This window comes from Staurois parvus, unplaced genomic scaffold (genome assembly GCF_062004578.1).
Source record: "Staurois parvus isolate SC_StPar_1 unplaced genomic scaffold, SC_StPar_1.0 ptg000282l, whole genome shotgun sequence".
Classification (NCBI taxonomy): domain Eukaryota; kingdom Metazoa; phylum Chordata; class Amphibia; order Anura; family Ranidae; genus Staurois; species Staurois parvus.
The window spans coordinates 6068869-6081378 of NW_028318078.1; the positions used below are offsets into that span (position 1 = coordinate 6068869).

A 12510-nucleotide genomic window follows, 5' to 3' on the forward strand; every position below is an offset into this window, starting at 1 on the left:
CTAAGCCACCAGGGTCACCAGAACTAGTGTCCCTATTGAAGATTACATCTCTATTCCTGTTCTGGTGCAATAAAAAAGAGATTGGTATGATTCAGAATTCCAAACAGAAGAAAAAAAGCAATTAACGCATTTACGGTAACTACAGCTAGTGTATGCTCCTGACTTTGCCTTGATATCACCCTCCCATAATACCCAATACAGCAGCAGTGTATTTCTGCTCCTTTATATTACAACTAGCATTTAATATGCTGTCTGGCAGAGATGTCTGGATCACAAGACTGGATGCACAAAATTACAAATCCTGTGGCAGGTACAACTATATATATATATATATATATATATATATATATATATATATATATATTTATATTTATATATATTTACTTATTTTACTTATTTTGACTTAGAGAATAGGTGCAAGTGCTCCCCCCTTCCAAGTCACCACTAGTTTCTGCCCCCTACCCACCTCCAAGCACTGTCCCTTATTTCCACACCCTACCTACCTCTCAGTACGGCCTCCTTTAGAGCACACAGAACCATTCAGTTTGGGGTGCTAAGTCATTTGCATTCCTTGTAATTTGTATCCCTCAGCAACAATGGACCCCCTTGCAACAAAATACCACCCCCGTAACAACAGATCAGCCCCAGAAACAATAGACCTCTGCCATCAACAATAGATGTCCCGGCAGCCAGCAGCAATAGACCCTCTAGCAGCCAGGAACAATAAACCTCTTCCTCAACAGTAGATCCCTCCCAGCAGCATAAGCCCCAACCAGCAACAACAGATCTCCCACCAGCAGCAATACACCTCCCCAGCAACCATAGACCTCTCCCTCAACAGTAGACCCCTCCAAACAACATAAGTCCCCACCAGCAACAAAAGATACCCCACCAGAAAACAACAGACCCACAACAATAGATTTTCCCAGCAGCAATAGATCACCCCCAGAAGAAAACAATAGACCCTCCAGCACAACCCATCACCCCTTTCAGGCTGCAATGAGCTTAGCGTGTGAATCTAACTGAAGCTTCTGAATTACTTTTAAGCTACTAAAGTGCCTGAAAAATACATTTTTGTTTTCTATAGAAACCAATTCTTCCTTTTACTTTCCATACAACACTGAGATAGTGAAACGCAGGATCATCTTAATTCTACTAGCAAAGTGGTTGAATGGAATACTAGAAAAATGTTTCCTTTAGCAGATAGATAATAGATAATGCCTGTTAGGCTCCTAGATAAAAACTGTTCTTGTTGCCCATTAATGGGACTCCAACAGGATTGGAACAAAAACACACAATTGTTTTTGTTAACAGGAAAGTTTCTGAAGACCACTTTACAGCAGCAGTCACCACATAACAGTATATTACCAGTGATCCTCAGGTGTAAAAGGGTCATAAACATGCAGATAACTGGTGGAGGATTACATGTTCTTTGCCAATAATCTCACACCTATAGACGGCCTTTGATTTTTGAAGCCGAAAGATCTGAATAGATGTTAATACATGGATAGAGTTTGAAATTGGTCAGAAAGTTGAAACATTGCATGCTTGCGTAGCTGAGACATCTGATTCTATTGCCCTCAAACAATATGGATGGTCTGCACTGGCTAGACCACCCATATCTGTCAGATCTGGTCATCACAATGGACGGCTAAATCTGTTGTGGATAAAGATACCCACCACTACTTAGAAGAGTCCTTGGGTGGCCTGATCAATGGTATGTGCACATAGATACTTTCATTCAGTTAGAAAATGAACTCCTACATATATTTAATAAAAATAAAGACTGTAGGAAAACACAAGCTTTTTTAGTGCAGTCCTAAAGTAAACCTGTGAGAATTGGAACACAGGACCTGCCATTTTAAGTGAGATGAGTTAAGGATGCATCCCAGGTATGGTATATTTTTACATAGTTTGGACCAATGTAACTATGAATATACCGTAGTCGAGCCGTTACCCCTGGAAGCTGGAAACCAGTGAAATAGACATCACTACTCCAGTGATCTCCACTTGCTTCCCGGTTCTATACAGAGCAGGGGCATGATCCATTGTGAATACAGGAGGTCAGCCGCTCAGCACAGGCACCATTCAGATAATTATTTGCATTTCCTAAATAAATGCAAAGCATTCTCTGACTGAACAAAGTGGAGAGGCACAGAAGTGGAACAGTTGTTTGAAAGAGGCACAATGGTGTCATCACACTCTCTACCTCGTCCAATCAGAGAACACTTTGCATTCATTCGGAGATTGCAAAGCATTCTCTGAATGTTACCTATGCCAAGCGGGTGACCTCCTGTATTCACAATGCAGCAGGGCAGCCACCCGAAAGCAAGTCGAGATCATTGGTATCTACTTCAGCAATTTCCAGCTACTAGAGCAGTTATTTTCAATATTTTTAATACACAGGAATCCTTGAAATAACTTTCTGGTCCCAAGTAACTGCTGATAATAAACATGTCTACAGCTCACGGTACATTGATGTAATGGTCGTTGGGAAGAATACTTCTTAAATCTGTGGTCAATGGAAAGAATTCCTCTCTTACGGATAGTTAAAAACTTATTGGTGTCCATAGTTGCTTATCCAAGAGGCAAAATTTGCTAATTGCTTAAGGAACCCCTAGCAACCTCTGGAGGAACCCAATGGTTCCAGGGAACCCTGTTTGAGAAAGGCTGTTCTAGAGGGATCCCAGAAATATGGTATGTGGTACAAGCTGGACCAAAGTAACTAAAAATATGCATCAAATTTTTATTTTCTTTCTGTCCCCTTTAGGGGTATTTGCTCTCACTTCCTGTCCAGGCAATATCTATCAAACCGAATAGAATGTGGGAGGAAATCTTTTCAATGGGGACATGACAGGGGGGTACAGACAGCATTTAAAATCTGACAGAGGTTCCAACCCTTCTCCACTCTATCCAATACTACTGCTAAAGCTAGAATTGGGTTTTAAAGCTTTGACCTGCAAGACTGTAAAGTCTAGACTTCTATCCTGCATACCTATTACAGGTCAAATACTCACAAGACATTAAAGTCAGGGTCAGAATGACCATTTTTAAACCTGAATCATTACAAACACTACAGCATGGCAGTTCCCATTTTTCAACCCTCAATGGTTCACAATTTTCTTTAATCTGTCTTTAATCAGTTTAAATCTTTATTCAAAATCATGCCTGTGGTTTCATCCAATCTTCTTTCTATTGCAATCCCTTTTGTAGTTTCCCTTTTACTAATCACTGGACAATATAAACAAAAAAATAGATCAAAAATGGATTTAAAATGTAATGATAGCAAAATTAAAATGAACTGCATTTTTCATTAGGTTTCAACTGACCCTGACATGAAAAGATGAAACCGAATGGAGTATAGAGTGGTGGCAGATTTGTCATAGCTTAATATCCCCTGACATTAGAAACAAAAGAATTAAATATAGGAGAACAACATACATAAAAGCCACCTATGTGCACATACCCTAACAGTGCATCAAATAACTTTAGACCTCATTTATCAAAGTGTGCAAGAGAATTATCATAGTCTGATGCCAAAAATAACCACTTCTTTTTAACTCTTCTATATTACACTGGGAAGTGAAAAGAGAATAGATATTGGCTGTTATAAGCATTATACCTTTACCTTGAGGATCAAAGAGTCACTATTAAAGGGTTAGTCCACCCAGAAATGTATCTTGATCTCTGCTTGATGCTATAGAGTAAAAACATTTGACAATCACTTAATTTTCAAAAAAACTCTATTGATCAGGTTTCTGCCGCCAAGTCTCTGTGTCTGCACACCTACTCTAGCCATTATGAGAGGTAGCACTCTCCTTGTAGGACTTTTATATACTATAAACAGTATTATTAGCAATGTCCTAGGCAGATTTGGAACATACAGAACTGAAAAGTAATATCCAAAACACCTGGATGGTCAGGACTAAGGTGGGAATAATGGCAGGAGAAATCTCATTGCTGGAGTATCAAAACCATGAAAATCCAGGGGCTGACCCCAGCAACCTCCACCTAAACTAATATATTTCTAGGTGGATTGAATTTTTAAAAATCATCTGTATTTCTTTACAGTTGGTAGATTCATACGTGCCCTGAAAAATGACAGATGGAATTTAAAAGTCAAAACCTGACTATAGCAGGCCACGCCAACTACAACAGGATTGTAAAACCACCTTCAGTTTCACCATTCACAATGTAGTGACTAAATTAAATTAAATGGAATATTTAGGCAAGGCCTTGGATTGCATTATTGGTGTTAAATACTGTATTTAGTAGATTGTTTAATTGAATGAAAACATATATGGTTGTGGGGCAATATTAGGACTACTTAGCATAAACAACTTGATCCACAAGGTCAGATGATGCCTATATTGTGTTGCTCACAGCCATGAGTGGTTACATAACATACTAACATATTAGTGGCTTTGGGCAATGCAGACACTTCTCATGTAAAGACACTTTCATAAATGTGGACCATGTGTAGAGCACCTCTTCTTAGATACCTTCAACCATGGACAGTAGGTTTCACAGAACAGGCCCTCATCCAACCTCAGGCCCAGCTGTATGTTTCACCCTACATGCATCTTCAAAAAGGAAACTTAAAGAAGCATTCCTTAGTTCACAAGCTCCAAAATACCTTACATTCCACCATTGTACAGAATCAGCATAACATCTGGTTAGAAGAAATGAGTAATGATAGAGTTCCTTTGTGCCTTGAGATCACAAATAAATTAAAGTGTGTGCACATCAAGGGAGGCACACTTTAATGTGCTTCAGTTATTAACATGAATGAGGTTGACATTTATAATGGAATCAATGGATAACCTGTACAATGTATGTAGATATACTGTATGTTAATCCTAAAAAATATTATACATTGGGCTGTCTATATTGACGTTAGCAACCATCCTAATTCTCCGTTTCATATGTCATCAACAGATTGGGAAACCAAAAGGAGAATCTAATTTTTTGTGGGTACTAAATCCATTTTTTCCCAATATTTTCATTTACACAGCCTATTACAAATGCAGGGAAGATAAATGTGTCAAAAATATAGTTACCAACATATACAAGGTTTAAAATGGGTGTGAAAGCATAGCGCTTAATTTTGGCAACACAGTGCTATTTCCTCGCTCCGAGAAAGGACAGGACTTAACAAAAGTGAAAGTGGTTTCCACAAGTTAGCTAAACTGAACTGAAATGATCATTGATCATATGCAGGGCTTTAAATTGCCATTTTTATCATTTTAAATGCTAGGAGTCATGATGTGATAATGACAATTGAAATGTTAGTTTCAGGATAAAAATGCACAAAGTAATCTGTATCATGGTTGTCAGATGAAAACAGAAATGACATCATGCTTATTTTGCATTCAGTATCTGTACAGCAATTTCCCATGCGAGCAGTTACCAGAAGATGATAGCAAACAATCTACTTACCCATAACTGAAAAATCCCCAAAGAATAGAAAGATAAACAGGGATACATTAGACAGGCACACTTACCTGCTGTCATTCAATAGCATGTGAAATAAACATTTTATACACAGTTTTCTGCTTTACAAACCTTTCTGTCTATACAAAGAGGTCTCAAACAAAGCTTTACTGTTAAATCTAAGTATGAAAATTATTTTAAAGTGTACCCCTAGCTATTGCTTTTTGGCTTTGGGTAGAGTATGGACAGTGTAAAACTTCTGTGATGTTTGTCTTTCCTTTTGGGGAATTTCTTTCACTTCCTGTCCAGGTGACAATGTTGTTAGTATGGCAGGATGTGAAGATAAATCTTCAATAGGGACACAGGCAGCAATAAGAAAAGCTGCTCCCTATTCAGATTTAAAAATGTATTTGCTCCTACACCACATGTAGGCATTTAAATGCAGGCACCTAAATATTCCAGAAAAAATACTTATACACCTCCCACTGTCCCACAGCAACCCCAAAGTCCACCTAAAGTAATATAAAGTAATATAAAGCTGAACTCCAAATATGACCTTAAGTCCTCATGCACACTTGACGTTTCTACAGCGGCTGTTTTTGTTTCTAGATGTTATTTTCTACAACCAGTAAACAAAAACATGATTAGTGGGTTTCTAGAGGAGTTTTTTAGCTGTAAAAACGCTCTAACTCTGAAAAATGCAGCAAAATGCCGTAAAACACGGTAAAACGCCGCAAACTGGTGTTTTTGAATTTTTTTTATCAAAAAAATTATTTTTGGTGGGTAAAAAACTCGCAACAATACGCAAACGTAGGAAAACGCAGCTAATAGCGGCAAAATGCAGCTTAACGCTAATGTAAAAACGCTAATAAAAGCTGAAAAACACGTTTTTAACATGACTTTACACAGCTAACATTACCAGCATTATCAAAACGGCCCGTGTGCATGGAGCCTAATTGAAGGCCTCATGCATACTGGATGGTTTGGTCATCAATCCTGGAAACCATTAATTCTGGCAGCAGTATTTGGGCAGAAAAAAACACTTCTAAATGCATGTAAAACATTTAGATGTGTCAAGTGCTTAGAAGATAATTTATTCTGGCCACTGAAATTAATTAACGCTCAAATGCTAAATACACCTAGTGTTAATGCATGTTTAGATGCATTTACACGCATTCAGGTGCATCAAGTGTTTTTTCTGTCAAAACGTCACTGCTCCTGGACGTGATGGCAGTGGGTTTTTTCTGCCTCTAAATGCCTATGTGTGCATGGCCACTTAGGCAAACATGCAGGGGTGTTTAGTGGCAGATAAAGAAAACACCAGATGTCCCTACAAGCAGTGTTAAAAAAAGTCCAGTGTGCATGAGGCCTTAAGACCAATGTAAGCATGCATATCTTATATCTGAAGGATCGCTAAGGAAGCTAATAATCATTGTAGTAGTTGGTACCTCTACAGTCTCACAGATTGCATTTTTTTTTCAAATGAAAACAAGGCATTTTCTGATTGGACAAGGCAGAGTTTGTGACATCGCCACCCTTACTTTCCACCTCGTTCAATCAGAGAACCTCTTGTACTCAGTGAAAAAATAGAAGTCATTTTGTGAAAAGTGACAGTACAAAGTGAGCGCTAAGGAAGCTAACAATCACTGTAGTAGTTGGTACCTCTACAGTCTCACAGAACGCATATTTTTTTTCAATGCAAACAAGGCATTTTCTGATTGGACAAGGCAGAGTTTGGACATCAACGCCCTTCCTTTCCACCTCGTCCAATCAGAGAACCTCTTGTATTCACTGAAAAAATAGAAGTCATTTTGTAAAAAGTGACAGAACAGAGCGGGTGCTTCCCTGGAAGATCACGGACATCACTGTAGAAGCACTGACTACTACAGTGATTGTTAGCTTCTACAACAGTTCCTCAAGTGTGAGATACTTACACTGGACAAAGCTGGACCCATTTGTAGTAAAACAAAATATTGGCAGTGCTGTCCCATTGGCATATCAAATAACAATATAGATATGAACATGATAACTGTTGAAAAAGCATTGGGTACAATATTTCGAAATACATCTGTAAATGTAAAAAATAAATAAATTTGAAAAACAAACCCTGTTTTTATCACAAAACACAAGACAGATTTAAAAATGTTTTCTGTTTTAATAGTCCCTTGTAAGCAGTGATATTGTATCACGTATCATCAAGTTAGGAGCTATCAAAATGCATCACACTTATTTGTTGAAGTTTGAACAACGTGTTGAGATTAGAAAGCAGGGGTTAGCCAAGTTTATTCTGCTAGCACATCATATCCTAAAGTGCTAAAATCACACCCGTTACACCTACTGGGACAGTATTAGCACTGTACTTCCCATTGACCTGAACTTCTCACCACTTAGGGAATTTCCATACTTCCACGTGAAAACTGAGCAGAAGTATTATCTTCAGGGGAGAAAAAAATTGCAGACATTGAATACTTGAAACAGAATAAAACCTTCTCTCTCCCACCAGCCAGAGAGCAGTCTGCAGGTTAGTGTAAAGACAAAGGTCTATGGCCAATGTTATTAAGATATGAAGTTATAAATGAACTTAACAACTGCAGCAATATAAAATAAGAAATAATAATGATAACACAAACTAGGTTTCTTGGGATTAAAATAGGACTGTCAATTAGTTTGACAAAAATATATTGTTTTTTTTAAACCTGTTAAGAATAAAATGTAGATGTCCTTGGCAACTTGAAGGTGCACACTTTGGGGTTTATTTACTAAAGCTGGAGAGTCCAAAATCAGACTCCCTTCTGCATAGAAACCAATCAGCTTCCAGGTTTCATTGCCAAAGCTTCATTGAACAAGCTGAGGTTAGAAGCTGATTGGTTTCTATGCAGAAGGGAGTCTGATTTTGGACTCTCCAGCTTTAGTAAATAAACCCCTTTGGGTCATCTTGTTAATCAATGTTTTACCATGTACCTGTACTAATGTTTAACCCTGGAAACTATAAATATGTATGCATTTTCAGTTGCCATAAGTCTCTCCTGGGTCAAAAACAACCAAACAGCTGTCATTCAGCATTCAGTAAACTCTGGAAGAACACATTACCTTTCAAGCTCTGCTATTTGCTTGTCTTTGTCATTCTTCTCATTTTCGACCTCTTTTAGTATCTGCAGTAGCCTGTCCACCTCTGCCTGTGCTTTACTGCACTCCTCCCTGTAGTAAGACACCTCTTTGTCCAGCTGCTTTAACCTGTCACTGAATTCTGGATTCATCCTGGCCTCCTCTTCTGCTTCATGGGCCTGGAAAATACATAATAGAATCAGCTTTCGCCCACAAGCCATGAATTTGTAAACACAATGAATGAACAGTGTGAGGAAAGATGTGTATTTATTGCTTAGACCAATGAACTAAGGCTAATTTCCTAAAGGGGAGCTGTTTAGCCCAGATACCATGTACAAGGAGTTACGATTCAATTTTCTTCCATAGAATTCTATTTATATGTCTGAGTGCATTCACTGTAATTTAAAGGATAAGTTCACCTTTTGATAAAAAATAATAAATACACTTTTTTTTGCAGGTAAAAAAATGTGCATTTATTATTTTTTGCTGCAGGAGCCTGTAAAGCATTGAACCAGCGATCAGCATATCGTGGGTGCCATGCTGGTCTCCTGCAGATCTGTCAGTATATCTGCTTGCCAGTACAGGATGTACAGGCAAGCAGATAAAGTATACTGACAGGAAGACTGAGCGAACTACCACAGTGTTGTGGAGCGCCGTGGTGGGTCATTGAGAACTACAAGCTGACAGCCGCAAAGGCTGTCAGAAACTGTAGTGCTCTCATCACAGAGCCACATGTGGCCATGTTTTTTTGTTCAGTTTGACAGCTAGTGGGGAGGAGATGATCCCCCGCTAGCTGTCAAAGGAGGGGATCAGTGGGGAGCCTCTCTCAACCTAGGTTGCATGCAACCCTAGGGTTCCGTTTGAGACTCCTAGGTGCTCAAAGCAGGGGATCAGTGGGGAGCCTTTCTCAACCTAGGTTGCATGCAACCCAAGGGTTCCGTTTGAGACTCCTAGGTGCTGCTTGAGCAGTAAGCAACGGTGAATTGATCTACTACCTACACTTACACCAATGTGACAAGCACTTTTACACTGACATTAAAGGGCACCACAATTATTATTCATTTAACCTAAAGATTATTGCTAAAAAGCTGTGCAGAGTAAAAACATGTAAAAAAATTATCCGTCCAGGGTGTAAAATATGCTAAATATGTCATATTATTTATTCTTATAGCTAAAAAGTTCTACAATTTGATGATCATGCTAATGTATTGCAAACTGTAGGTAAAAATTATTTTAGTAGGGACTCCCTGAGACTTGGGTTTCTCCAGGGTAAAAAGGTTGCGAAAGGCTGATATCAATAAAGCTGGCTATCCAGTGGACTGACCAAACAAATATTTTCCAATAAGCCATTGGGTTTCTCCAGGGTAAAAAGGTTGCAAAAGGCTGATATCAATAAAGCTGGCTATCCAGTGGACTGACCAAACAATATTTTCCAATAAGCCATTGGAGTGACTTCTCACAAACAGGAACGGCCATGGAAGGATTGAAAAATTGTCTGGTCCCTGCGAAATTGGCCAAAATGCGATTCTTCTACGGCCAGCTTAAGATATCACTAAACAGATATCATCATCCACAAATGATGGGAGTGTTAGCACCTCTGGCATTGCACATGCTCACTGTGCTTCAAGGAATTCTGCTGTCTGTAGTGTAATAGCTCTTGCTGTGGCATTTTATGCACGGTAACAATTTGCAGCTTACTTTTTTCATGAATCATAGAAAACTAAATACAAGCTGTAATGCGGCTTTTAATCGGGCTACAATTTTACCATTTGATTATTTACCACTACATGATGGGCTCCAATTTCAATTATCTGATTTCAATGATTACTAACAGATGCCTTTAGGAAATATTACAGTGTACCTTTATCTTTATAAATTTATCTGTGGCTGTACACAGGTCGAATTTTGCCTGTTTCCTGCTGAACAGGGCTAAACTCGATCTGGGGCAGTCCTGTCGACACCACCCGGTTGACAAACTTCAATCAGAAAATTGATGGAACCAGGCAAAAAATTGTCAGCTGAATAGTGATCAATCAGCTGCAGCCACTGTTCGCATCTGAAGCAGTCAGAATAAAATAGCCTAGCAGGGCAGATTCAGCCATCAGCATCGTTCAGCAGGGATGGAAGAATGTGTCTGATTTCTTTAGTTCAGCCTGCAGGCCGAACAAATGAAATCTATGCACGTATGACCATTTTAATTCACTTAGGCGGTTCAGATATCAAAGTAGATATGTTAAAATTTTAATGAAAGGTATTGTAATTGCCTGCACCTGTCTACAGTTATTTACAGCTGATAGGCTTGACAACAGAATGTTTGCATTATAAGTGTTGGGTTGAGCTGCAAATTCTGATTTATCAGATGTAATGCTGCTGCTTAATTCCAAGGATGTGTCTTCCCTATCACAAAATTCCTAATGATCAAAGGGGATAGTTATTAAAAGGTGAAAATATTCTTTAATAATATAATTTACTTAACATCAACCTGCGCATTAAAATGACTTAACTTTCTTTCCTCACACATAAATAATGTACATATAACAATATAAAACGGATCACACAACAAAAGACATCTCATGCAAAAAAACAGACTCAATTGTCTCAGTGATGATGTAAAAGACGGAAATTAGTCACGTAGAGAGACAATATAATACATATTGTAAGTACTCACATAACCACATAGCAATGATACCCCCTGCTTCTCATTACGCCCCACAGGTGTCTTCAAAAAGAGCAAGCATAGAGAAGAAAACAAGGCAACAGCAAGCAATGACTAATCTAAAGTCCCATAAACAACATGCACAGCAAAATAAACAAACTAAAGCAAAGCAAGGAACAAAAAATACCAAAACAGCCGTCAGAAGGTTTGAATTCTTCGCAGTTAAAAATAAAAAGAAATATACATACATCAGCAGAAATTCTCTAAATTTGTTATTTATTTATGTTGATCATCTATGACTTCAAATTAGTTTTTAGTCATTTAAATCTTTTATTCTTTAATACGAGTAAGTCACAAATGACATCAGATCCAGCTACGCTAAAATGAGAATTATTTCAATACGAGACACAAAGAGGTTAATTTATTTATGAAAAGAGAATAAAGGAACAGAGATGCTGCAAGGAAGAAAAGTGGATGGCTGCACACCTGGAGATTTAAATTTCAACTTCTTTATTTCACAAATAGAGTCCAGACAAAAGCACAGTTACACGGTTAACGCATTTCATGTCATAGATGCTTTATCGGTATGATTAGGCGTCCGTGACGTGAAATGCGTTACCCATGTTAACTGCATAACTGTGCTTTTGTCTGAGCTCTATTCGTGAAATAAGAAATTGGAATTTTAATCTCCAGTTGTGTGGTAATCCAACTTAATTTCTTCCAGTGATCATGGCACAAACCAAACCTGCACCCTACCTCATTGCAAGGCACTATAATGGTAGTCTGACCTGCAGAGGTGCAGTCTTCTCTTAGTTAAACCAGAGATGTTGCCCTTTGTAACTAATATCTTCACGAAGGTTGGTCATAAATGCCTACTTTTTCGAGGACTCCCCCATCCACACGCAAGGTGGATGGAGGAATCTCCTCTGCTGTGCCATTGTATCCTAGAAATGGGACCCCTCCATTGTCAAAATACATTGATCATTGGCTGCAGTCACTGATCAACAAATGTGTTTCTACAGTCCCTGAAATGGGAACAGCCATAGATGGATCAAAATTTGGCTAGTCCATGTTGAACTGACCTAACTTCGATCCATCTATGGGCAGCTTAAGCAAAAGAGTGCATTATGTACAGCTTAATTCCACTGTTCAAAAGATCCAATGAAAGCAAAAAGCAACTTCCTGGTCTACACCTACATTTCTGCCAGGTCTGCAAAAGTCTATGGAGAAACCTTTGATTTCTAAATGGGGTGCAACATCAGGGCTGGCTGAGGGTAGGAATAGAGTTAGCTGGCATTTACATACTACATTTGTAT

General features: G+C 38.5%; 1 protein-coding gene across 11 annotated transcripts in view; it reads right to left on the bottom strand.

The window, feature by feature from the left end:
- Window positions 1–12510, bottom strand: part of ERC2 (ELKS/RAB6-interacting/CAST family member 2) — a 1463345-nt gene that overhangs the window by 907432 nt on the left and 543403 nt on the right. For 6 of the 11 annotated variants that reach the window (XM_089681887.1, XM_089681881.1, XM_089681877.1 and 3 more), the window contains 2 exons: window positions 11207–11257; window positions 8524–8717 (listed from right to left, as the gene is read on the bottom strand). In XM_089681887.1, the coding sequence (XP_089538013.1) occupies window positions 8524–8717; window positions 11207–11257 (245 nt within the window). The remainder of the gene's footprint in view (window positions 1–8523; window positions 8718–11206; window positions 11258–12510) is intronic. The other 5 variants (XM_089681886.1, XM_089681885.1, XM_089681884.1 and 2 more) reach the window with 1 other exon arrangement.